At 35.1% G+C, this 26,816-nt stretch overlaps 1 protein-coding gene across 1 annotated transcript; it reads right to left on the bottom strand.

The window, feature by feature from the left end:
* MAP3K1 (mitogen-activated protein kinase kinase kinase 1) lies at window positions 1-26,816 on the bottom strand. Its single transcript, XM_085326442.1, has 20 exons — window positions 26,798-26,816; window positions 23,270-23,420; window positions 21,537-21,743; window positions 19,669-19,869; window positions 18,704-18,820; window positions 18,056-18,204; window positions 15,633-15,754; window positions 14,858-14,939; window positions 14,544-14,724; window positions 13,401-13,691; window positions 12,854-12,975; window positions 11,681-11,772; window positions 11,219-11,408; window positions 9,616-10,891; window positions 8,418-8,570; window positions 7,045-7,207; window positions 5,168-5,299; window positions 4,148-4,290; window positions 3,543-3,674; window positions 1-2,257 (listed from the first exon to the last, which is right to left on the bottom strand). Exons 2-20 carry the CDS (start codon window positions 23,411-23,413, stop codon window positions 2,108-2,110), a joined length of 4,047 nt encoding a protein of 1,348 aa, XP_085182568.1. The 5' UTR covers window positions 23,414-23,420; window positions 26,798-26,816; the 3' UTR covers window positions 1-2,107.

Here is a 26,816-nt window from a genome sequence, read left to right as displayed (position 1 = left end):
AAAATAAGAATATTACATCACATCTGCATTTTAAAAACACCACAATTACCAGCAAGCTGAGGGAAACGCAAACAAACTCAAACAAAATGCATTTGGACATCTAGAGGCAGTTTGAGTTTGAAATGTGGTAGGCATGGTGATCTACAAAGTAATACTGATTAGCTGAGGTTCATCAGTTTATACAGTTTACATTTCTGCCAGAAATAGCATTAATCTGACAATTGATCTTCCAGTACATAAATTGGCAAGAGTGCATCCTTTAAAGCTTGCACATAAGACAGACTTGGAAACAATCTTATTAGAATGAGAAATTCTAAAGTGGTCAAAAAAAGTCAAGTACAAAACAGAGCTACCAAACTTCACATTTCGGTATTATTTTTTTTTTTTAACTCTTCAAAGTCTGCCAATCTTCCAAAACAAAGGAATGTAAAATTTCCAAAAGAAATACACATTCACAACTAATGACACTGCTTTTTATTAGTATGAGCACTATCATTCCTGTAAACTTATCTTTAAGATGTTTTACTTCCAATTTGTATTGTACATTTTTAATGTACTATAGCTTATTTAGCTTGTCCTGAGTCTTTTAAGATAACCAATTCTATTTCAGTCCAACAATTCAACTGGCTTCTGAAGAGTTAAAACATGAACTTTTTTTTTAATGGATTAAACACAATCAGTACTTGATTTAAAAAGATCCCCCCTCTTAAAAAGCAAAAGAAAAGCTGCCATTTTCCTTCAGAATTACATGCATCAGAATCTAAAAACCTGCCTTTAAAATCATTTTAAAACTTTTCTTTTTCTTAAAAAAAAAGATATCTGTTAAAAACACAAGTTTTGCACTACAGGTGAAGCTTCACTTCACATTTTACTTTATCTTGCTTTTCAAGTCCAAGCTTATTTCTTGTTAAAATAAATACCTTTCTTATGGTAATATTTTTAACATTTTCAAATTAAATGATCATAATGGCTACAGTAAATAGATGATGTACAGCAGAAGGAAAACAGCAGGTAAAATTTGTCATCAATGGAGAACAACCTCAATTTTGTTGCACAAAGAATGAGATATACTCATAGTTGGCACCTGGTCCCACTGAAGTACAGGAAAGCCTCCCATAAACTTTAATGGGAGCTGGGTTTGGGTCCTTTGACATGGAACTTGTCTACATACTTTGCCAGAAGAAACCGCTATATGAAAAGAAGGCTCAACAACATTTAACACGATTCAGATTGTAAGATGTTTTATGCATAACAATCTTAGTTCTTCAGTGTTTTTCTGTTTTTTGTTTTTTAAATAACCTGCACTAGCAGAGCTTGAAACACTGACCTGAAGGTAGCCTCTTATTTTATTCCAGATTTCAAGCAAACTTTTTTTTAAAACTCATGCATCAGCAAGATGTTCACTGACACTATTTGCACCTTTTTATAAAGGTTATTTTATTTTGCAAGATCACCTTTCCCTGAACGTTAAAAATACAATGAAAATACAAACCTTAATTTCAAAAGAAATTACATGGCCAGCAGTAAACGCACAGTGAACCACAACAGCCTCCTCTTACTTTAATGAAGGCAAAATGTATTTAAAGTATCTATCAATGATTTAATTTGTTACTCAAAATTTACTTTGTATAATCAAGAAAATAGATACAGAAATCTCTCTTAACCAGTGCTGAAAACTGACTGTAATTGCAGAACCCTCTGCTTACATCTACATGATGCCAAATGGAACAGTGATTGCTATATTAAAATAGATCCTGAGCCCCTCAGCTGCTAATATTGCTGAAAAAGTGCTCCAAAAAAAAATTAAAATAAAACCCACTTATCTGCTAAATAATCTTGCAGATTTAAAGAAACCTAGAGCCAGATGTTTAAAAAAGGCACAGTTTACATTTTTCTGCTCAAGTTGTGAAATGTTGCATACAGAGCTTAGGTAAAGATTTCGATTTGTCAATCACATACTTAGGTAGGGTCCTCCACTGGCTTAAGTCCTTGATGTATCATTAAGGCCAGTAGAATAATACAAGCTGCTGTGCTTAAGTGCACTGCAAAACAGGTATTGTATATTCAGTAGCATCATCTTCAGTATATCAACCTTTTACATAGTTAGCTACCACGTAGTACGGAAGACTGGGTGTTTCAGCAGCTCCCTCGACGGGGGTCTGTCCTGAGGTTGAAGTTCTAAACATCGAAGAGTCACATCTCTTAAACCAGGAGACAGATGTAAAGGGATTGATGGAGCAGTAGTTGCACTAGCAATCTAAACAAATAGAAAATAGGTTTTAGAAGACAGTACTTCTTAAAAAACCTCAAAATAAGCCTCAAAATGCTGATAGTTTTCAGCTGACCTCAATTATACTATGAGCTTTTATTCAAGTAYGGTATTCCCTACCACAGTTTCTCTGCAGATTACATTATTGCTTTCCATTTTAAGAAAATTACTTTTGAAGTCTTAARTTCCCTTTATGCCTCCTTTCTTAATAATGTATGCTCTTCTCCTGCTTTTCATTGTCTCCATCTCTCTCCTTCTACTTTTCTCAAGGTTTTCTTCCTGCAGCAAGATTCTGCTGTAAACATCTGCTGAGCCRACCACAAGAAATACCATTATGCCACCCTTCAGGTTATTCTTTAGTCTACTATTGACATCAGTGTTAAGCAGCATAATGCAAGTAAGCATGGAGATATATTAAGCTAAGGCATATTATGTTACGGTATGTTAAGCTGTTCTCTTTCACTGTCTTCACTTTATTTCTGCTACCACTACAAAGCGTAATCTTTCTCAGATGGAAGCTGCTTACTCTCTAAATTGATTTTGTTTTTCTCTACATCAAATAAAGAAAGATGATGTTTTCTTGGGAATACTACRCTGACACCATCAGATTCACACATGTTCAGACACAGAATAGACACATTTAAATCTCTTATCGCAAGTGATTGGTACTGAATTAGAACATCTGAATAATGCTGTGCTGTATCTGTTTTGTGGAAGTATTTTCTTCATTCATGCCTGCTGTTCAACTAAATTTTTGAAAATAAATGTATCTAATTGATTTTAGTAAGAAACACAAATGCCAAAAACAAGTGAAAATACAATATTATTATATGTGGCATATCGTAATGATAAACCTCTTAGAGCAAAATCTGAATGCTAAGTATCAGTTTCAAAGGCCATTCCCCATTAGGAAATACAAATACATATATAAATGGCAATCAGAAACAACATATCATTTCTTTTACGCTCCTCTATTTTATAGGATTGCTCAGAGTCAGGATCAATTTCATTCCCATCTATTTTTTTTCCTGTTACATTATGTATTCATATCTTAGAAAGCCTTTTCTGGAAATTATTGTTGGCTGCTATTTTTTTAAACAAGCAAATACGATTATGTTTGTTATCAGTACTGATTTTTGTACTAACAGCTCCAGTATAACGACAGGGCAATTGTAACAATCTCTGCTTACAAAACTTTCTGAAATTTACATTACTGTACATGAAATTAAGACTAATATATGAAATTAAGAATAAAAGCAACAAAGTACTTCACCTTAAATATCAGGGCAAGATGATTGGAGTGTTTCTCTGCGTTCCAAGGAGGTTTAGCACAAGCCATTTCTATAACAACACAGCCAACACTCCACACATCACAGCTCCTACCATATTGCTGACCTCTCAGAACCTGAACAGATAGACAAGTMAAAGCACAGGTTAACCACTTCAAAGTCTCCAACTCCGATTTTTCAGTATTTAACTACTGCATGTAMAATCAAGTGCATTTCAATTAACATTTTGGGTTAACAGCATGACTAGTGACATAAATACAGGTAAAATTTATATCTCTTTACTGTAAAGCAGAGAAGTAGGAAATAAAAGGGGCAGATCAAGGGACAAAAGAAAGTATCTTGCAATTGTTAGCTTTTGATCAAACTGTCACTTGTGCTTTACTAACAGTACTCAAGATGTATCTCACAATAAGCTACTTAGAACAACATGGGKAGCAAGAAATAGAAGTGTCCTTAATGCCATGTTTGTACCATTCCCATTCTTCAGGATAAGTACATTTAAAATACATTTGAAACTTTTACAATAATTTCCTCTTAGTGTAGACTTCAAACAAACTTTTTGATGCAACTTCCAAAACTAGTTTCTTACCTCCGGTGCCATAAACGCAATAGTTCCCAACAACTGTCCCTGAAACTCCCCAGCACCAGTTCCTTTTGATGCCAGCCTGGCTGCAGCTCCAAAATCAGCAATTCTTAATCTATGACCTGTGCTGTCAATTAGCAAATTGGCACCTGTCAACAGCATAATAAAAAAATCTGCTAGTTTGATTTCTATCGAAGGTGAAAGAATGAACAGACAACCTCCCTCCCTCCATTTCAAAATTGTTAATAGTTTGATATTCCCCACCCTCAGTAGCAAGGAAATCTAGAAATCAGGGACAAAGTCTAATAATACGCTTCTTTTCTGTTATGCCTGAATGATACTGCTCACAGCTTGAGGCCATTTGAGAGATTTAGAGAAGTAATCAAATTTTAAAAGTAGGGCAAAGATGGGATTCTGGAATGATGCCTGGAACTGGGAGAAAGAAAGAAAATAGCAATCTAAAACCCTGGAGGTTTTCACTGCCTGCTGYTCCCTATGAAATTTAAACTTTTTATTTGATCCATAGGTAGTCTTCTGAGTTCTCTTAAAAAGGAATTAGAGGCATAGAGAGCTTTCCTGACCTCTTTATTTTGTCTTGTTCACAGATTTTGCTGTCTTTTCAGGGTAAAATATTTATGYGAATCTGACTACTCAGTTATTAAAACAATATGGTAACTTGTTATTTGATTTGAACTAGTCCAGAAAGCCAATTTTCCTAAACCTTTGGCACAGGTAGCAAATAGAATGCTCATAACATACCAAGATAATTTCTGTGGATTAAAGATCATGAGACAAATCCAACAAAAATTCAATTCTTGAAATGGTATTCAAGACAAGCAATAGGTCTTAAACAGGAAAATACATAGTGCTCTGTGAATACTACTTGTTAAATATATATTATAAATACTTTTTTTTTTTTCTTTATGATTTCTCTTATGATTTGCTCCCATTGAGGAAGGGTCGAAAAAGAGAGATGAAGAAGTGATTTACTAGTACTGAACGTCATTGCATCATCTCATTTTTTACCTTTAACATCTCTGTGGATTATCTGATTCTCATGGAGGTAAGAAAGGCCACGTAACAGTTGTTCCGTATAATTAATAATTACTGATTCTTTGAAGGCTCCATATTTGCTCAATAAATGAGCAACTGAGCCTCCTAAAAGATAAAAGTGATACAGTTTAATCAACATTTATACTGGAKATTGGTAGAATGCAGCAATGCTTCCTAAAATTGGAGCTCAGTATTGGTATTCTCAATTGACAACTAGCTTTCTTAGCCACTCTCATAAATATGTGAAGAGTTCCATAGGCAAAGAGCAAAATACTTAATTACTTCATTGCTTTCTACTGAGAAAGCATAAGTTTTAAAACCACATCTCTTCATGCTTCCTACTAATTTCATCTTTCCTCAAATATATATACACACACACACGCGTGTGTGTGTGTGCAAGCGCACACACATGCACATGTAAATACACACCAATATACTAGTGTACCAGGTATTGCTGTTGATTAGAACCTTCTCTTCCCCCTCTTCCCCCAGGTATTTATCCAGATCATGCATTAAGTTTTTCAAGCAGTAGAAAAATACGTYTCTCTAGAACTATGTACATATATGTGCAGAGTGCAGTGCATGTTTCCTCTTAGGATCTTTATTTGCTTTTGCTACCATTTAAGTATCAATATATAGCTGTCTAGTATACAAACTAGGAAAAGCAACATCTTCCTCTTTCTTTGCGAGAGCTGGTATATAGATTTGTCAAGTTTTTGGAGTGGCACTGTGCTTCTTAAAGTACTCTAATATAACCTGGGCTCAAATGAAGTAAGGACAATCCTGATTAAATAATACTATTTCAGAAAAATCATATTTTATAAATGTTTATTTTTTAAAGTCAGCTTGAGTTTCAAGAAAGTATTTTCTGCACCACTGTTTACAACAACACATACTTGGGTTTGCTGGCTAGCACTCTTATATTACTAAGTGGTTTCTGCCAAAAAATGTGTGTAAAGGTGCATTGCTTTTTTGTAGAAAATAAAGATGTATAAAATACTAAATTTGTCCCTTGATAGACTAGGCAACACAATCTCACAACATATGTCATTCATAAAGTTAATAAAGCTCARTCTTAAGGTATATGAATTTTCTTGTCTCCTGCTCTATACAATAATTAAAACATCTCACTATTTATTATTAAATTACCACTTAACAGAGTTAAGCTAAGATTTTAACATGTGCTTCCTGAAACCTACTAATTATTATAAAAAGATGACTAAGTTCTCAAACGCCTTTGCATGCTTTTCACACATTTTTTAATGAAAATTTTTGTGAGAAAACACAACTGACAGGCATTACAAACTTTCAAGCTAAATTATTTTTAACAATCATTTAAGATTATGCAGCTATAATGAAAATGATACAGCTTAAAATATATCAGACTGAATCACAGAATGGTAAGGTTGGAAGGGACCTCTGGAGATCATCTAGTCCAACCCTCAGCGTAGCCCTGTACGGGGATTGAACCCACGACCTTGGCATTAGCAGCACCACACTCTAACCAACTGAGCTAAACCTGCCTCTTAAGCCTCCCTCTCTACTCTTTTAGATTCACAAATTCAGGCAAGTAGTAGAATTTTTACTCAAAGTTTCCAAATATTTTAATGGTATGACAGAATAAGCACAGAAAAGTCTAGATCAAAAAAATTGCTTTTAGGAATACTTCTGACCACTTAAAAGCAATAAAATGTTTTGTAAACTAACAGTCTAAGCTGATTATCAACAGCAATGAAGATGCTTACAAATTTGCAAACAGAAGTGATACATGGAATAGTTGGTAGTGTGAAACTACACAGCTGAAGATTCAACTTATGCTTTCATTTTCTTTAGAATTTAATGTTGCTTACCTGCCATCCATTCAATAAAGAGATTATAGTTGCTCTTCTCGCATGTAGCACCCAACATTCGAATAATGTTAGGATGGTTTAGATGACTCATCATCCTTATCTCTTCTCTCAGTGCTTCAACTACCTCTTCTTGCTCAGAGGATGTGTTTCGGACATATGTCACCTGTTTCAAAAATATTGTATCCAGATTTACCTTTCATAATTATCAGACTGAGTCCTAAAACCAACCCCTGCTTCTGTACAGTAATGAGAACAGATGTTGTCCTGCCCCTGTTCACTATCTGGAACTTGCAAATGTTTTTACTGTCAAGGCTCTTCAGCTGAGAATATATCTCCACTTTAGACAGTCATGCAATTGTAAGAGTAACCTCCAACAGAATCTTTTCAAGTGTGGAGCGGGAAAATCTCCCTCTTTTGCTTAAACTAGGAAAGTGTTTTTCTGATGTTGAAGCACAAGGAAAAGATGACGCCTGAAACTGGGTTATGACAGTGATGCTATTTGCAAACTTCTTATCATTTTAATGACACTTTTGCATTATGGCTAAACTTATTATCCCATAAAAGCTGGGATACAAAAGCAGATCAGAAGTCCAGAGATGAACTTGGAACCAACTCCAGCTCTGATTCCTACTACATCCAAAATAGTAGTACAGAATTTCCCCTGGGCTTCAATCACCTCTTTCTCCAGCAAGCACCTCAAGGACCACACAGAGTCATACTCTTTCACAAGCAAGAGAGTTTCAGAGGAAAAGTACCTGATAACAGACATTCTGTCCTTAATTAAATGATTTGAAACTTCAGACCTAGGTCACTTTGTACCTAAAATATTTACTCAGATTTAGAATCTTACAAAACTCTGCATTAAGCATGTATATTTGGATCTCTTTTTCCCACTCATATATTCATATTTAAGCATTTAAAAGTTAAAAATACTTGCCTTATGAAGCTGGGTGTAGGATCAGAGAAAATAAGCATTAAACTATACTTTCCACTTAAAAATTTTAAGATAAAAGCTTCACAAATAAATGAGAGAAAATATTTTAATATTAACCAGCAAAGGGGATACATTTGGAATAAAGAGATTAAGTTCTCATTAACTGTCACTGATTTGTGACCWTGATAAAAGCAAAAATGCCTTTGAAAAATATATGAAAGGGCTATATAAAAAGCACAGTATTTTTCACTTTAAAGGGAAGTGAAAGAAACTGAAAATATTGTTTTAATACTGTGCATATAATTTATATTACATGACACACCGAATAGGAAGCAGAGGAAGCAGGGAACAGTTTATGAAACCAGAAAGCTTTTATATTCAATAATCTAAAGAAATATTTAGCGACAACAGAATATATTCAAGAAAGTGAAGTATTTACCTGTTTTACAGCCATTAATGTCCCTGTCCCTACATCTTGAGCTTGGTAACAGGAAGAAAAAGCRCCAAGGCCTATTTGCTGCCCTTTAAGCCATTCTGCATCTTCTCTGTAATGGTGCTTTGCTTTGGTATGTCCAGGCAGAGTTTCTGGTGTCTGGAAATTAAATTCTAWATCAATTCCATGTTTACTAGTATACATTTGAAATTTAAACATTCTAGAAGGATACAGAATATTTAAGTTGATATGCTTCTCTTCTCCCTTAGTTAYTTGTACTGCAAGTTATACATGTTTCAGTTGAGATCAGAACACCAGTCTATAATCCACATATTCTCGCTGTACTTGAGAGTGCCTCCCCTAACTTACTAACTGAAGGTGAAAGGCAAGCAGAAGTATAAAACATTCTGGCATTTCATGCTTCACATATTGCTACCTCATAAAAAAACAGCATATATTTTCTCCCCCGTTTCCTCCTCTAGTAACTTTACCTTTCCTACGCTCACAGCCTCACAAGCTTCCAACTCTTGTCTTGCTGCCCCCACCTCTGCTCTGAGTAGATATACCAACCATTCTGTAAACTTAAAAAAGTAACCCAAAACAAACAGAAAACCCTACTCCTGTCTCTCTGTTCTTATCATTTGTGCTTTTGTCTATTTGCTAACAAGTAGATCTTTCTTCTGACTTCCAAAGTATCTCATAGCTTCTCTCTCAAGATGTGCTGGCATCTCTAGTACTGTCCACCTTTTCTTCCAGATATAATTTGGTTTTGTATGATTGCCTTCAAAAGTAAATCAGCATTACAACTCAGTACATTTTTATTCCTGCTTAAAAGCATCAATCTCATTTCCTGTGCCTCCATACTTAAAATCCTCCATCATCTTCAGCATTTTTTTGTATCCTCCTTCTAATCTTGCGTTTATTCTTTGCCATTTGAAAGGCTGGTACTTGACATGATGCCTCTCTTCTAAATACCTCATCTAAACTTTTTAACTATAGCCATGGATGGATTCTATCAGTGCCCTGAACTGGCAGGCTCAGTATACTGAAATACTTCATACATACATTCCAACTTCTAGGAGAAGGTACTGAGTCTCTGTATTTGTATAATGTTAAGAATACAACAGTACAGCTTTATAAATTTAGTGAACCTCAATTCAGACTTAAAGTCAAAGACTGTAYGTTAAATTTCCAGTATACTTACATCCTGCTGAATAATTATGATATCTTCCCCATTTTCAACCTGTAGTTGGGGTACTATTGGTAGGGCATCTTGAGATGCTGACATTGCCATAGCAATAGCTAAAGCTTCCTCCTCTTCAGCTTCCATCTTCTCCTTGCATTTTTGATTATGATTTACATCATCTTTGTAAGTATCATCATTTTCTGCCCGTTCAGGAGAAAGCACTGCAACTTCAGACTTGAATGTAACTGTGCCATCACTTGTTGGCATGGAGGCCTCAAGTAGATCCTCAATACTGGAATTGAGTTCTGCATTAACATCCAGTCGACATTTCTCATCTACTGGTGTGAACACTGTCTCTTCACTTGGTATAACCGCACTGCTATTACTACTATTGCTATCACATTGTGAAATATCATTCAGGTCAAGTGTCATACTGTTTTTTGASGTTTCTGCCTGTTTGTTCACATCACTCAGGGTAGGTCGAGATGGCTTTGGCCTGTGTATGTGACTGGATGGCAATGGCCTGGCCTGGGTAAAAACTGGAGAAAGTTTCTCTGGTTCTTTACTTTCAGAACAGTTTCTTTGAAACTGGAGAGAAAGCTTCCGCTGTGTTTGAGGAGAAGCTGAAGGGATTTTGCAGGGAATGAATCCCTGAGGTCTGAGTTTAGAGACATCTGTTACAGTGCCAGCTGGTACAGATGGGTTTGAAGGAGACTGAAGCATTGGGAACAGTGATTGGGAATGACTGGACGAGGGAGAAGAGTTCAAACACTGACTGTGGGGCTTTCCTTTTGTTTGAATGGCTGGCTTTGGTTGCTCAGTGGTTACTGATGAAACAGGAAGTCCCACAGCAAGGCCAGCCAGTGTCTCAGAAACGTCCTCTGGACTGGCACATAGTTTTTTGTCACCTAAACCTTTTCCACTTTTCCCTGATAACTGGACAGTATTGTTAGGAGTATTATTTTCTGTAGCTTCTGGAGAGTTATCTGGTACAGGCAACTGCAAAAAGTCATCATGTCGACGTTCCCCAGAATGCATTTCTTCCATGCCTAGCTGTATGGCTTCTGCAATTTCCATTTCATCTGCTATTGCCAGCAGACGTCGACGCATTCTTGCATAATGAGTAGAGCTTGTCACACTCAGCATTTCTAACAGTTTTACAAAAACATGGGGTACTCTTGCAACCATTCTTGCTGCACTCAAAAATACTCTCCGGGATAGTTTACCAACCATCGAGTGTGAATTGTCAATCGACTGCAAGGCAAAATTCAAAAGAGAGAGAAGCTTCTTATACCTGCAAGTTAAAAGAAAATAAATAAATAAATAAATAAAGTCATATACACTGACATGCTCTGGTTAACTAGTGTGAAGAAAGATATCTCAAGAAAGTGTACCTGGCTGTCAGATCTGCAATAGCAAGGAGACTTATTGCTGCACTGGTGTTTCAGAATTGTTTAACAGGTCAGAAGTTTAAAATGGTAACCATTTACTCTAAATAAGTAGTAATTTTTTTATATGCAAAAGTAGGCCTACTTCTCAGACTTAAAATGGCCAAAAGTGTTTCTGAAGAAATTACCAAAAACYTAACTGCAAAGGTAAGTCAAACAGTGTAAGCAGGTACCTGTCTACTACAGTATCAGCCTGTAAAACATCCCCACAGACAATGTGGGGATAAAATTCACCAGGGAATTCCAACAGTAGTCTGTCTATCAGACAAAGTCTCCCCAGTAGTGCTTGCCAGTTGCTAGATTCAGTTTGGGTTCCAAGAATACAGTTTAGCACATAATCAACACCACCAATACCGATGGACCCTATTAAAAAAAAAAAGTGATTATAAATACAACAAATAAATAAATTTATTTTTTATTTAATCTAAATTCCATGAAAATCAGAACTATATTGTATAGAAATACATGCATGTCCAAATTAATTCCCCCTTCCCACTCTCACCTCCTACCAAACTCCCAAGAGCAACATTGTTCTGTGGCATTTTGATTTCTGATAAAYGTTGTATTAAATTTTAGACACTTTAGTACATTTGCCTGTACTTAAAATTCATTTAYATATGAAGAGCTATTATTACCAGATTTGAGTATTTCTCTCCCAACTGCCAGCTCTCCTGCTTGACCTTTACACATCTCCAGTAACGTTGAGACTGAAAGTTGACTTGTCCGACTATGAGAAATTAAAACCAAAAGTAATTCTTAGCAGATGTCTCAGGACAATCATTCTAATCATCACATTTCAATAATCATTAGCAATAGGTTGGAACTCTGCTTGGAAATTGGTTTCACACYAGTTTATGCCAATGCGCTTATATAATCCTGTAAGCTATTGATCATTATCATATTTTTACAGGACACTTACAGAAGCTTAAGTGTCTATCACTAATAAATAAATAAATGAAAAAGAAATAGAAGTCTGTTTCTTGCTTAAGTCACTACATCCACATTTCCCAAACCCTTTGAGACTTTCAAGGAATAATCTCTTTATTAACAGAAATTCAACTACTTGTTAGCAGCTCATTTTCTTGCACAAAGCAGCTCAAATTCTGGAATYCTACACCACTTAAAAATCGAAGTATAGATCTATTTCACTTATTCTTTTAATTTTAGTCATTCTATTCCTASAGAGGGGTGGGAGAAGGGAGAAAAAAAAAACAGAGTAGTGCGTCTCTAGAAAGATGCACAAATGGCAGAGCAAACAGGGTGGCCTGGGACAGGAAGACAAGGTGCTACGTAAGTCAGAATTGCCAAGGATATTCTCTCAGAACAGCCATCTTTTAGCAAAACACTCTGCTTTTTATTACACAGCATTATGTTAAGCCTTAAACAAACAGAAGTACAACAGCTTTCATTGCAATGAGAAATGCGTACAAATATTTTAAATCTATAATTTGATGACAAGTACTTTCTAAAGCTGAGGTGGAAGGGATGGTTGATGATGACACTTTTTTAAAAAAAGTAAGGAAAAGACTTATGAAAGGAGGACATGATTTAAGATCCACAAGTGCTGGGGGAAGAAAAAATAAAACATTCAAGTGCCTTCAAAATAATAGAAATTAGTGGTCTTCAAGACAAAAGCTGGTTGGCAGCTACGCTTTAGTWAAAACAGCATGATATATAGTCATGACCCGTATGTTTTATTTTATTACCACTACTTGGTTTCTTAGTTCCACATAAAACAGCGGCAAATGATGTTTCAAGAAACTTCAACAACAATCTAAAATGGATTTGAAGTTAATGAGTCACCATACCTGTTGGCATCTGCACATTTAACTAATATTGTCTCTACAACTGGCTTGAGAAGTCGCTGTAGTTTTGTCCTCTCTGCCAAAGTATGACAAGGAGTATATACCAGCATGGCTCTTAAGGTTTTCTAAGAGAAAGGAGAAAAATGGTATGTATGTAAGCTATGCCAACAATTTTTAAACGTTGGAAATGGATTCATGTAAGTTGCATTAAAAAAATACCAGCGATATGTTCAAAGGATAAATAGCRCACTATATATTCAGTTGTAGAATTACTCTTTGAGATTGCTAAGAATCTGGTCATACAAGTACTGTTAATACTAAGCACTACAGTAAGCATTTTCTTATATTTGGTCAGTATAGTCATGCCAATTTGATCTTTCTGAGGATTTTATTCATCTCTTTCAGATGATGGTTAGAAGTTAAGAGCCATTCAGTGYTGCTGAAAAACAATTGCTAGGATTCTTGTCTTCATGTCTGCTCGTTTTCCCTTCCCTTCAAAAACCAAGTCTCTTGGAAATTACTAAAATACAATGAATAAGCAACTACTTACTAAAGCAGCAACATACACTTTGTAGACAGGGTCAGCACAGACCATGGACAGCACACTGCAGCAGGATTCTACTACAACATCTCCTGAGATACTGGTCTGAGTTGACCCACTAGCTGCTCCCAGAGCTCCAGCACTTGTGTTGTTCCCATTGCTGCTTCCAGAATTTCCAGTGCTTTCACCATTAGCCAGTAATAGAGCACCACTAACGTCATGTGAGAGACGTCTAAGTGCCATCTCTCGTATATTCCAGTTTCGAGAAAACAAGCAGCCAACCAACTCCATTCCGAATACCTGCAGAGAGAAAAAGTAAGATTACAAGAGTTAAACTGAACAACACAGCAACTCCAGTATTTAAAAGCAACTAAAACAAATAAATGTTTCAAGCGGTGAAAAAAAAAAATCTTATGAAGTCTGACAGCAAAAATATGACAGTAGATACACGGTCTTTAAAAAATAAATCTTGGATGGAAATGAAGCATTCTAGATGAGCATGCATCAGTCCTCCAAACAGTCTGCCTTACAGAAGGGAAGAGGAGGAGGGGAGAGGAGGAAGGGCTGTACAGGCGTTCATTAGGTATGGAAATATGATGCGATTCAGTTACAGGYACTCTTGAATGCTGTCAGAATTAAACATTCATACATTAGAAGTCTGTCATGGCTCTACTTCAAGCTTATTTTCATGTCTGAGCAAAGACAAAAGACCACCCTGTTATAATATTCTTTGTTTCACCAGGTGGAACTGGTTAACACCACACTTTAGTAACCCTCTTCAGAGGGAATTAGTGTAAGTAGAATTACTATTAATACCAAAAGACACTCAGCTCAAGYTCCCATGGGTGGTTTGTAGTTTTTGATTGAAGTGAAGCAAAACTAATTGTAAAACAAAACAGAATTCTTATCCCAAACTGTTCCAGAAGAAAGCTCCTCTAATGACCAAAAGCAGTAGCAGGAAGGCATAATGATTTTCAGTGTGTTTCAYTGCAAGCCAGTAGGCACAACGATCACAGCTTCTCCTGAAGGTGCGTATAGTTTTTAATTCAGAGCYGTAGGGATTGCCTTGTAATTCCAAAAGTGACAAAAACCAAAGAAAAACATTCAAAACCAGGTTTTACATTTGAAACTCCTTTTACAARGTAAAATTACCTGAATCCATGGCTCAGCTAAATCTTTATAGGCAGAAGGGATCTGCTGGACCCCATAATGAGTAAGGTTAAAATTACTGTCTTGGGTTCTTCTTTGTGATCCCACCATAGATTGCTGTTGAGTTTGCTGCTGAACCACACGAAGAACAGAAGAAGAATCCACAGGGCTTGGCAATTCATGACTATTAAAGTAACAACAAAGAACGTGAATTAAAAAAAAAAATTGCTGAAGTAAATACTTCAGAGTATTTAGGAATGTCAGCTAAACGTCCAGAAGTGAACAACTTGCTACACTCAGTAAAACTAAGCACTTACCTATAGAAGTCGTGCGATCTCCATTTAGATCTACAAAGAGGGCATATAAGTGGTTCCCTGTTTCTTCTGCATTCTTCTGCCCCTGAAATACAGCAACAAGAAAACAGGTATTTTAGGTTTACAGTATATCAAGTCAGAAGATGGTGTTACTATTTGCAAATTTATTGAAAAACATCAATTTCAGAAAAAACACTCATCTGAATTGAGCCATCTAGAGCAGCCAGTCTTACAAGAACGTGCAGAATGAAGAARCCTTTCAGTTTCAGTTTTGAATTAAAAATTGTTATTAACTGGAATAATGTAGTTCTTTTTATACCTCAAACATAAGCAGGATCTTGGCAAAAGAATTAWAATATAATGGACTTTTATTTGTTAAAGAAAACTGTGTAACTATTCATGTAATGTAGCATGTAAACATACTCCATAATCAATTACGTAATTGGATGGCTTTCATGTCTTTTAATGAGAGGTCACAGAGGGGTAAAAATCTGTTCCTAACCTTGCTCTAGTTGGACTTAATCTTCTCTTTCAGGTAGCACAGGTCCAAACCACTAGCCCTGCAGCTAAATTTTTTCTTCAGAGTACCCTATTACACGTTTGATTTGTTAATAACTGATAAACCAAGAACTATCAATGATATGAACTACCTAAATGATTCCAGAGTCTAAGAGCTCTAYGCTCCATTTAAGAACAATTTGTCTTTAAACAAATCACTAAGATTTAGTAYTTTTGAGTGTATACAATTATCAGAATGGAGACAAAGATGACAACATACATATTGACATGCAATGGTGGTGTAACTTGTTCCTGCAGCCATCTTCACATACAGTCAGGCTCTCTTCATCCAGCATCCCTAACAAACAAATGGGGCACATCTGTTCTTCTTCATCCTTCATACTATAAAAACAGATATTTGCAATTGTAAAAATGGTATATCAGAATTCAGAAAAGGCTTTAACAATGAAAAAGATCAGCCTCCAGTTTGAAACAATCACCTCTGAATGGCGATATGCTGCTTAAAAACCATCTCTCAAATCTTCTGAATAAGTAACTAGATTTTTAGAAGCACAGAGTACAGACAATACATTGTTGAAATGAAAAGGAAAGTCATAAAATGCACAACATTTCTTCAAACTAGGTCAGATACCAATTAAGGATTGAAAGGCCTAGCCTTAGGCACTTGCATTTTTCTCCTTAAGGCTTCTTTAAACAAACAAACTTTTGCTTATAAGTTGGTTTTGAAAAGTTAAGTTTAGATTTTGAAGACTACATACTTTTTCTCATCATACTCCTTTCAGGGCATCAGCTCACAAGTTAGTCTTCAACTCACCACAGAACACTAGATTTTACTTTATGAAGGTGTGAAATTAAAAATATTAACAGAAGTAACAGTCACCCTAAGTTTTCTGCCATACACAGAAATGGACAAAACAGATTCATACACAACAAAAACATCTACATATCCCAGGTAGGTTAAAACACCCAACTCTGAGTCTTAGATTGTTTCCATTTTATTTACCTCTACTAAATAATTAAGGTAAAATAAATAGATATAACCAGATTATTTCATCAGAAAAGAAATATTCAAAACTTACAAACTTGCAAGAACCATGTATTTGTTTAGCAACAGCAATTTTTAAAATAAAAGTATATGTACGTAGCAGTGGCTGTATAGACACAATGTACTTCCTGCATTTTGAAATGGTAGTTTTTTCCTTGAAAAATCCACAGAAATAAGCTTACAGGGCAAAATTCAGTTCCACAGCACAAAAAACACAAGTATTAATTTTATTTTATTTTATTTTTGAAGAATTAGTAGCAAACCAAAAATAACTGCAAGTCACAGTAATTATCAGAACTGACTAAGCTTATCTCAAGTGAAACCAATACTCAGTATTCTCAAATATTTATATCATCAAAATTAGACTAACACAGAATGGCAATCTATCTCATTGAACCAATAATGCTATGAACTAATCATCAGTTGTACTAGCAAACTGAAAAACCTTTTCTCCTGCCAAAAATTAGAACTAACTATGGATTAGAAATCCATAACCCAATTAAGCTATTCCTATGCAAAAAATCTTCCTGGACAAGATATCTAAATAGAAGGAATTGGCCTGCCAGTAATTCCAGAGTACATTTTTTATTCAGTCAGTTGGTTTCTATCATTTATTTACAGTGACATAACTCRACATTTGGAAAAATAAGTGCAGGACAATGGGAAATTAAGGTCACAATCTGGATATCAGAATTGCAAACCTGTCTAAATGTACTGATCTAGCTATATGGCTGTTGTCAAAGTAWCGCACAATTAGGTTTCACTTTCACTAATGAAAGCCTCTGTTTTGGTTGTCTTCTATAGGTAGGCCCCTGTATGGCTGGTTCACTCATCCCACTAACAAATTAATGCAGAAAACACTTATTTAAGAAACTGACTAAAATATTTGCAAAAATCAGGGAAAAGAACACAAGCAAAAGCACTCAAGTAGTAAAAGTTAGGAAAAGTCCATTAAAAAAAAAAAATCAAACATCAGTTAAAACTGAAAAATAAGGCATCTTCTAATATGATAAATTATAAAAATCATGATAGTTTAATAACGTCCTTAAAATAATTTAATCATTCATTCTACATGAAAAGTGAATACTTTTAAAATTAAAAAAATATATATATTAAACACACACACAGAGTATGTTTACCTGGAAACTTTTCAGTATATTGTCACAGGCACATAAACATTTCTCCAAAGTAGTAGAGCTTGCTTTCAAAAGTTATTAGGACAAGAGGAAAAAAAAAATGAAATCTTATTTCTTCATTTGTTAACATTTGCATGCATGCTGTATTTGAACAAATGCACACAAATACACAGGTTTCCAAAGTTAATCTATGTTCCATGTTTGAAGACGATTGCTTACATTCAAAAATTTTATYTCCCAATTCCATGAAGTGTCCAAAATTTTTTTACAACTTTCCTTAGATTTTTTTTCAAACATAAGGTATAAATTGAGTATGCCCACTTGGTACCAGGACATATTAATGTATGCTTGACTCTTGATTGTTTGCAAATACAAAGATTTAATGTGACTTGAAATGAAAGCAGCTTTGAAACAAAAAGAATAATGTAGGTGACTCTAAACTTCTATAATTAGGAAAAACCGCAGAATAAAATTTTTAATTCCTTTAGAAAAAATACTAACCTGTTTTCTGAACTAGATGTAGAAGTACTAGATGATGACAATGTATGAGAATTGGACATGCGTGAGACAAACTTCTGGATGGTGTTACGAGATGGAGCTTTGATCCTCGAGCTACGCCTACTGTGATATTTCTGGAACAAACTCTCAACCTGACATCAGAAAAAGATAGCAACAGTCGTATTTATGCTATGAATAGCTTCTATTCACCTTCACAACAATACATCAGTTGCAACAGCAGTAGCAGGAGTTTCAGAAGCCTTACTAATAGACTGCAAGAAACATTTTTTAAAACAAAAAGCTATTTACTTACTAAAAATTAATAGCTTTAAGYATACACAAATACTTCAACACACTTATTCTGTTTACCTTTCAACTATCAGACAGATATAAAAATTTGAGATGAAAACCCAGAATCTGTATTCATTCACTAAAGCTCTCTAATAATTCTTTCATTTATTCCTTTTATTTGCAGATTTTTTTTTTCTGTTTACAGAGCTCTTGAAACTGCATTAAAAATGTAATTAAAAACAYGCATGCTTGTTACTTTGAAATGCAGTAAAGTGTTCAGCAATTTTAAAATAATATCCTAAAGATTTTTACCTGGATGTTATTTTAGATCTACTATTAAATCTATTAGACATGTATTACCTCAAAATTCTTCAGTGTCTTTCTCCACAGCATTGGGTCTGATGGCTCTAGTTGGAATACTCGTAGCATAACAAACAGCAGATGAATACAAAACGTTCCACGTCCACAGCTACAGGTCTGCAAAGAGAAGTGTCATACATTAGTATGTTGGCCATTTGTCTTGTTGATTACACATTTAAGGGCATAACAGACAAGTGCACAAGACCAACTGCTTTTTTTAAAAAAAGAGAGAAAGTAGTTAGTGTACAATAATATTTTATATATTCAACAAAAAATAACTTGCGTGAAAATGTGAATTTTCAAAACATCATTCTGAAATATGTACAAGAAACAGATGACAGTTAACTAGAAGCTATTGCTGCTATTTATACTGAAAGGAATTTATACATGTAATCAGACGTCTGTAACGTGATGGCAATCAAGTTTAAAGAAGATGCTTCTATTTATGCAAAAACTTAGGTGTTCCCAAAGGCAGTCATAGTAGTACTGGAAAAGTCTATTTGGACCTCATTATGGTTATTAACGACATTATCACACCTTTAAAGCAACTGACTTTTGTTTTTTTTTAAATTATATATATGCCATGAATATAGCAAATAAAAGACATTTTAGAGTGATAAACTAGAAAAGTGAAGTGTCCAAATTTCAGTCAAAATACTTCATGTATATAATTGGGATCCATAGGTAAGATTGAGAAGTATACAGAATAAGCTAAACGACTTCCCTATTAAAGTCTATTTAAGAAGTACTCTAAATAAATCTAATACTTGCTGCATATTTGACAAAAATACAACCTAGTAATTACATTGCACGTGCATACATGACATATTCTAAGTGTTGCTTTACACAACAGTTAAATGTGTTTGTGACTCATTTCATCTGCTCTGGTTTTGTACAGATTTTTCAAGACTAGCYATAAATTACTAAAAACTGTAAAAACTGCATACAACAAAAACATGTTCTACCTGAGGCCCAATAAACACTCTGTATTTATTATCAGGGCTGTCTCCTCCAATTAAGAATGAGTTGGGTCCTATCTGCTGCAGCAGGTACAGCCTGGCTCTCATAACTTTGTTGACACGGCGATTTGTTTCCTCAGGGCTGTATGGAGAGAAGCCATCTGGAGATGGAGCTCTTCGAGGTGGTGTTATTCGTCCACTCTGAAACTACAAAAGCGGTTCCATCAGACAGTGAGTTTAGCTATGCATTTCATTCTTACTGACAAAGAATGAGAGAGTCTCCAAAACTTGAGGAAACTACAACCTGCTGAGATTATGTGAATTTAAAAGAACTTTCTTCCATGCCCAGAACTAGTGCATAGAAGGGAAACTGAAGTTTTGTAATAAGCTGGTTGACATTAAGACAGGAAAGGAGCCTCTTAAATTGCTTCTATTTTCAATTCTTCATTGGTAGCCTTACTGTGTTACCAAATTAACAGGTACAATTCAACCAGAGGATAGTCAATAGACTTCTAACTAGCAACACAGGAAGTTATTATACAATAGGATTTCTTTATTTGTGAAATATATTAGCATTATACKCTTATTTTTGAGTTTAATAATAGAGGACATAATGGCCAATGAACAACAGTGTAAGAAATTCCAAAGAGAAGGAAAAAGGATGCATCTTCCCTTCCTTTTTATAATGAAAACAATCTTCAGCTCAAGATGCTATTTTTGATTATGGGAAACGAATCACCACCACCAAATAAATCAACCCTTTTATTATGATTTTCTTCATTTAAATGTCTTCCACTTCTAACATGAGTTAATGACTGTCCAATTTCAAATCTTCTGCTTTGACTGACATCCATTTTGATTTTTAAATTATGACACAAAGTTGTAATTGACTCATTGTCCATCACTAATTAGAAGACAGACTTCACTTTTTCGCATGAAAAGTTAATATAAAAAAAAAGAACATCAACTGAGCAAAGGCAAAAATTAGATGGTTTGGTGGGGTTTTCCTTTAAGTTTATATTTCTCTTATGAGGAAAGAACTGCACTATGAGCTGTAACTTCTAATTTATTCCCAGTTCAGTGAAAGAGCAATAGAATGCTTTATTCGATTCTGGAAACCTAGTCTGGAGCAATGGGACAGCAAAAGCAATTAAATTCTATTTTTACTCCTATCACGCTGTGAAGTTGTAGATGCTTARCTGAAGCTTAATTGTGGATGAACAATAAACTATTGCTCAAATACCCCATTCTTGATATTCTCTAATGAAGTCAGTTATTATAGCTAAAAATATTCCAGTCGATCTTTTTGAATGCAATGGTACAGATTTTAAAAAAATTCTAATGATGCATATACCTAAAACTTCCCTAACATGTACATAAAGAGCAGCCTGGAACAGAGAGTGACAAACAGCATACTGGTAACTCCTTTATTCAGGAGTCTTAGTCCAGCATCAACAAGCCTATCCCCTAAGAAACACACCTCCCTAGAGAACTGACATTCAAAACTAAAGAAGAAAGCAAACTCCTGGCACCTCTTTGTGCAATCAAACTAACAGAACATAGGTATCTCCAAGACTGAGTATCTAATTTTTTTCATTTATTTCCTACAAAAAACCTCAAGAGAATGACTGAATTAAAAAAAAARGGGGGGGGGGCAGAATGATAAAATTCCATGCATATGAGAAAAATGTAACATGAGATACGCTGTGCAGACTTTGTTCTCCTAAGTGGTATTAAGCGATATCATGTGACAACCCCTTTACATAGGCATCCTATCCTCCCTAGAAGTATTAAAGATCAATATTCCATCTTTTTTAGGCAAAGTATCATAGAATATAGTCAAATTTATAATCATATCATAGTTTGCAACTTACAGGCACTGGAGATATCCTTTTTCTTCTGACACCTGGTGATTCAGATTTAACAGTCCTAGACGACGACGAAGAGGAGCTACTAGGAGAAGGACTACGTCTTCCTTTCTGAGTAGGTGAAGAAGCCATGTTTTGTCCGTCAGCCTGAGATTCTAGAGACAATTTGTTCATTTCAGGTCCATCTCCTTTCACAGGGATAGGTTTCACCACCTTGCAGGAATTAAACCACATGTGTCAAGAGTTACAAAAATAATCATTGTATACGAAAACAAAACAAATTCATCAGAATTTTGTCTGGTATTATATAATTATATAATTAATTCATTATTCACACATAAAACAGAAACAGAAAAGAGAAATCAGGCGTTTGTGGCTTACCAGTGAGAGTACTGCCTGAAGAAAGGAAGACCTAGGTCTACACTGTTGATCCATGCACTGTTTATTTTACTTTGGGAAGTCACCATATTGAACACATACTTGCTGCAAACCTGAACCTCAGTTTTTCATAAGACTTTGATGTCCTCCCCTCCCCCAAATCTCCTTAAAAAATGAGCAGGCTAAAAAAGTATTTAAAAAGTTAGATATTTTTCCTTCCTAGCAATTACCATAACGCTTTCTTTTTTTCCCCAAAAGTCATAAGGCAAATGTATGTGCCTATAGACAAGTTACTGTTATCAATTACTAGATGCTTGAAAAGTGTTTCAACATAGAATGGTGGTAGTAATTAAGAATCTGAAGCACAGAAAATTATACTAAAATCACAGAAYCCTATAGGAAAGTGGTTGAGCAAGGAGCAACAATTTCAAGCTATGCAGTAACCAAGACCCATTAAAAAAAATTAAACTATTTCATCTGATATGAGCTTTAARGTGTTGGATTTTGCACTTGCAATATTCTCACAATAAACTTARCAATAGAGCCCTCTTTCATTTGTATTCTAAAAATGCTGACCCTAAACACTTAATCAAATCTTAGCTTTAAATTAGCACTTCCAGCACGTGTTACATGGAGTTATAACGCAGATATACTGACATGAAACTAACTATTCAGTATAACCCTGCCTAAYTAGTAATACATTAATATTATAAAAGTAACCATTTAATTAATTTTGGGTTTAATCTGTCTGCAATTTCTTAAAATGACTTGTGAACCATTTACACAAAAGCATTACCCCAAAAGGCCAACAGAAAYGCTCTAGCATCTAGAGTTTAGCAGAGTTAAGACTTATGTGAAATAGTTGCTTTATTTTCCTGGTTCTAGTAAGCTCRGTTTGTTTTTTCCTCTAGCAAAACTTCCATACTATGTACATGCATGTGCTATGACGTGGAAAGTTTTAACTGAACACTTTCAAACTTAGAAAATAAGAAGTCCTGAAATCCTTAAAAATGCAAAGAGTACAAGCCACTCCAGCACGGTTTTGTACTCGCTGTAGGATCTTACCTAACGAACAACAGTTCCTTTAGTTGTTGACATTAGAGGGCAGTGCTGATACAGCAATGTTCTACACTATGCACAGCTATTGGCTTTTTTCCCCTCAGTAAAACTTAATACACGTGTACACTTCAGAAAGTTGCCCGCAACTTCCTGTTAAACAGCTCATTAAAATGAACAAAAGGATCACAACTAAGAGTCCACGAGTTGCTTAGATAGCAAAGCTCCTAAAAGAATGTCCATAACGTTCAATGACTTTCATTTGYAGTAATTACAGATATTGCCCTTCCTTGAATGCCACTTACCACAGGGCCTCTCCTGCTTCTTCTTTCCAGCCACTCATGCTTCCAGGCTGGCATACACGTTGCCTTGAGTTTCTCCCTGATCATGCGCTCTTCTGGGCGGTCGTCCATTTTCTGCAACCCCCTGAGGGTTTCTTTATTCTCCATGTCACGGCTACATGAAAGAAAAAGAATTTTCATAATCATAAATACAGTTATTTTTAGTTAAAGCATAATACCACAGCATTCTTCAATCTTGTGCCATTCTGCCCTCCCTCTCCTTGCAATGTAATTACTAAATCATTAGTTCCAACTGGCTACAGCATTCCTGTTAAGTATTACTGTGATGAATTTGCTATTTTGCAGTTTGAAACATAYCTGTTTAGAGGCCTATTTCTTTAAAATGTACATACTGCTTGGAACATTGGACACTTAATAAAGACAAAAATCTTGGCAAATYTTTAGCCAATATAAAAATTATCCCATATATCATTCCCCAAATGTTTCAGAAGTGTTGTGATTACTCAGACATTTATTGGCAACTCAAGACTTTTAGAACAATGTACATAATGCATATAAACTAATGCTAAGCTTCCATCTTCATAGGATGCACATGCATGCAATTATGTAGTGCCTCGTCCCATACATGAAAACTTCTTAAAGAGGAGTCTTGTAAGCTATTACACAGTATGCTTAAACTAGAAGTAATGAAAGCAAAGCTAGTGTCCTTGAGAGTCACTTTCTGGACAACTGATGACTCAAACTTTTAGTCAGCTTTAAGTATGGCAAAATTCACAGCAAGTTAATATCTGTAAAATTAAAGYGTAATCCATCTGGCTCATACTTTTTTTGACCTATAGCAAAGTAATTGCCTGTGATTACTGGCAACAACAACAAAATCCTCAAAATACTCTCAGACACTGAACAACAAATGTGAACAGTCTGGAAATTTTCCTGATTCTGTTGAGCTTTCTGCTAAATCACCAAGAAAACTGTGCATTTTTAAACAACAGCATATGATCCTCTGCCATCTTCTGGAAGTTTGTTTGAAGAAAGAAGGAGAAAAAAAAAGCTTTAAGCCAACTCTCAGAATTAATTTTAAGAATAACTAAAATCGTAAGTCAGAGCGAAAGATAAGGATGTACATTAATTTAGGTCACAACAGACAYGACCGCTAACATACGAATTACACTCCCTGCAACAGAAGGATATTAAAATTAAAATGCCTATCTTCATCAGCAATGTATTAATAAGATTCATTTATTACAGTTCTTTACTTAGAAAGATGAGAAGTTTTCACWGCTCAGAAAGCATATTCATGTTATTTTTTCTTTCATTGTAGAGACAAAGGAAACAAAGTATTCTGAGACAGGAAATAACTTTTCCTGTGCAGTGCTGAAATGTAATAAGCAGGTGGACACTGCAAACAAAATACTTTTTCTGTCAAGCAACATCTAAATGTACTGTTAACAAGTCCGATTTTAGACACTCAGAATAGTGTCTAATGATTAAACACCTTCAGAAGTTTGTAAATAGAAAAAACTATCCACTTAAATAAGCACTGCCTGAAGTCTTATAAAAACAGATGATTCTACTTTTTCCTTTCCTTGGTCAAAAAAGGAAAAAAATAAAGAGAAAAGAAAAAAAATCAGTTCAATGACAAAAGGATTTTTTTCTGAATAGGAATTGCAGGTACAGAAAAGTACACCTCTAAAACATAGGTGCAAGTTAAAAACATATAGTCTCATTTTTATATTAAAATTAATTCCATGACATTCTGCACCATTTCAGTTGTATGAATTCTTTGTATACAAGACAGAAAGCACTATCCCAGTAGTGAAAGAATGGCACAATATTTCATTTGTTCGTATAACCATGATTAACTTCCCAACTGATACAAAAAAAGTCTTTTAGAGGCCCTTGGACTTGAATTCATGAACAATGTAACACAACAGAAAAGGCTTCACAATCTGTGCTTGTTCTCTAAAAAGCAGAAGCAACTATCTTCCTCTCTCACTTGATAGTTAAACCAATCTACTCTTGCCTGCACAAAGAACTCTTGTGCTTTTCTTCTATGCAGGTGGGAAAGACCAGAGTTTGTAAGCTTTTGCCTAATAAACCAATATATTTTTTGCTGAATTTAAGTACTGTGCACTTTCTTATAACACAYAGTTTCTGAAAAAGGTTCAAGAAAATTTCATACTAACTTAAGCTTCAGCAAAAATTCTAATTTATTAATTATTCTTATATTGTTGAGTCTGTGGAAAWTTTTTTTTCTGATGAATGCACGAAGTCCTCCTGCACACTGCACGTTATTTCACAAAACTGAGTTTGTCCACATTCTGTGGCCTGAACCTATGTTTTTTATCTAAAGCAAAACCCTCAATACTCCTGTCAATTTAAACTTTGCCTACCTGACATTTGCTGGATTGCTAGTCCCTGTATCACTGTACTTTAGCACCAAGAAAAACAACAAAAAACAATACAAATCCCACAATGCATGTCCCCAAGGACTCCACCTTGCAAGGTAGACAGCGTCCTGATCTTGATACAACAAAAACTACTCATGAGTCAAGTTAACATATGCCTAAGTGACTGCCAGGTGCTGGAGGTACTTGATCTGAACAGCAGTGAGAGGACTAAGCAGCAGGAAAAAAAATCCCACACAACAACAAAAAAACACAAACCAAAACCAATGCTCCTTCCTCCCCCTCCTGAACGAGGGCTCAGAGAATATGCTAGTTTGGCCTAAGGAATCTGGTATTTGCCCACATCCCATCATTCTGCTTAAGCAAGGAGCAAGGATTTTGATTGTGTTTCAGCTTGTCATGACTTGAAATAAAGGATACGAGATTTTTTTCCAAATACATTAAGTTTYAAAAGTTTTTTCCCCTCAAAACAGTGGTAGCATCTTTTAAATTCTTTTAATTACTGTACATCAGTTTTAAATCAATAGATGTCAATTCTTAAATAATTAATCTAGAAATTCCAAAGAAACTGGAGTTATATGGGAATTCTAAAGTACTCAGCCCCTCTATTTAGTGCAATGAGAGCTGCAGAGCAAGCCTAACAGTGTGATAATTACTGTTTTTTTAATGAATAAGCCCAGCCRTCTGCATTAATACTTGCATTACTCACTCTGAACTACTTGTTTCATTAACTATATATAGTAAGATTAAAGTACTGCATGGAAACAGTCTAATACAACATCTTGTGCAAGACACACAGCAAAACTTAGCCCCCTTCCCCCCCTTTCATCTTAAGGATTAAGACTTGCAAATAGTAATTGAACAGTTAAATTATTAACAACTGTCTCTCTACAGATTAACAATTTGGCATTTTATCATGAGGTATGGAATACATATTTATGATATTCAGTAAGCCACTGTGAAAGACGAGCAAGTTTTACATCTGAAAGGCTCAGTGAGTTTAATGCTAATTTTGAAAGTATTTTTCTTGAAAGGTAACAGTCTAAACAGTAGCTCYAATCCATTTTGCTATGATTCTCAACATTTATAAACTGTTAGTTAAATGCCTTGGCTTCTCTACTACCTTATTTGGACAAACAAAT

The sequence above is a fragment of the Rhea americana genome, unplaced genomic scaffold (assembly GCF_003343005.1).
Source record: "Rhea americana isolate MKP2758 unplaced genomic scaffold, rheAme1 scaffold_13, whole genome shotgun sequence".
NCBI lineage: Eukaryota > Metazoa > Chordata > Aves > Rheiformes > Rheidae > Rhea > Rhea americana.
This window is presented reverse-complemented; position numbering and strand designations above follow the sequence as displayed.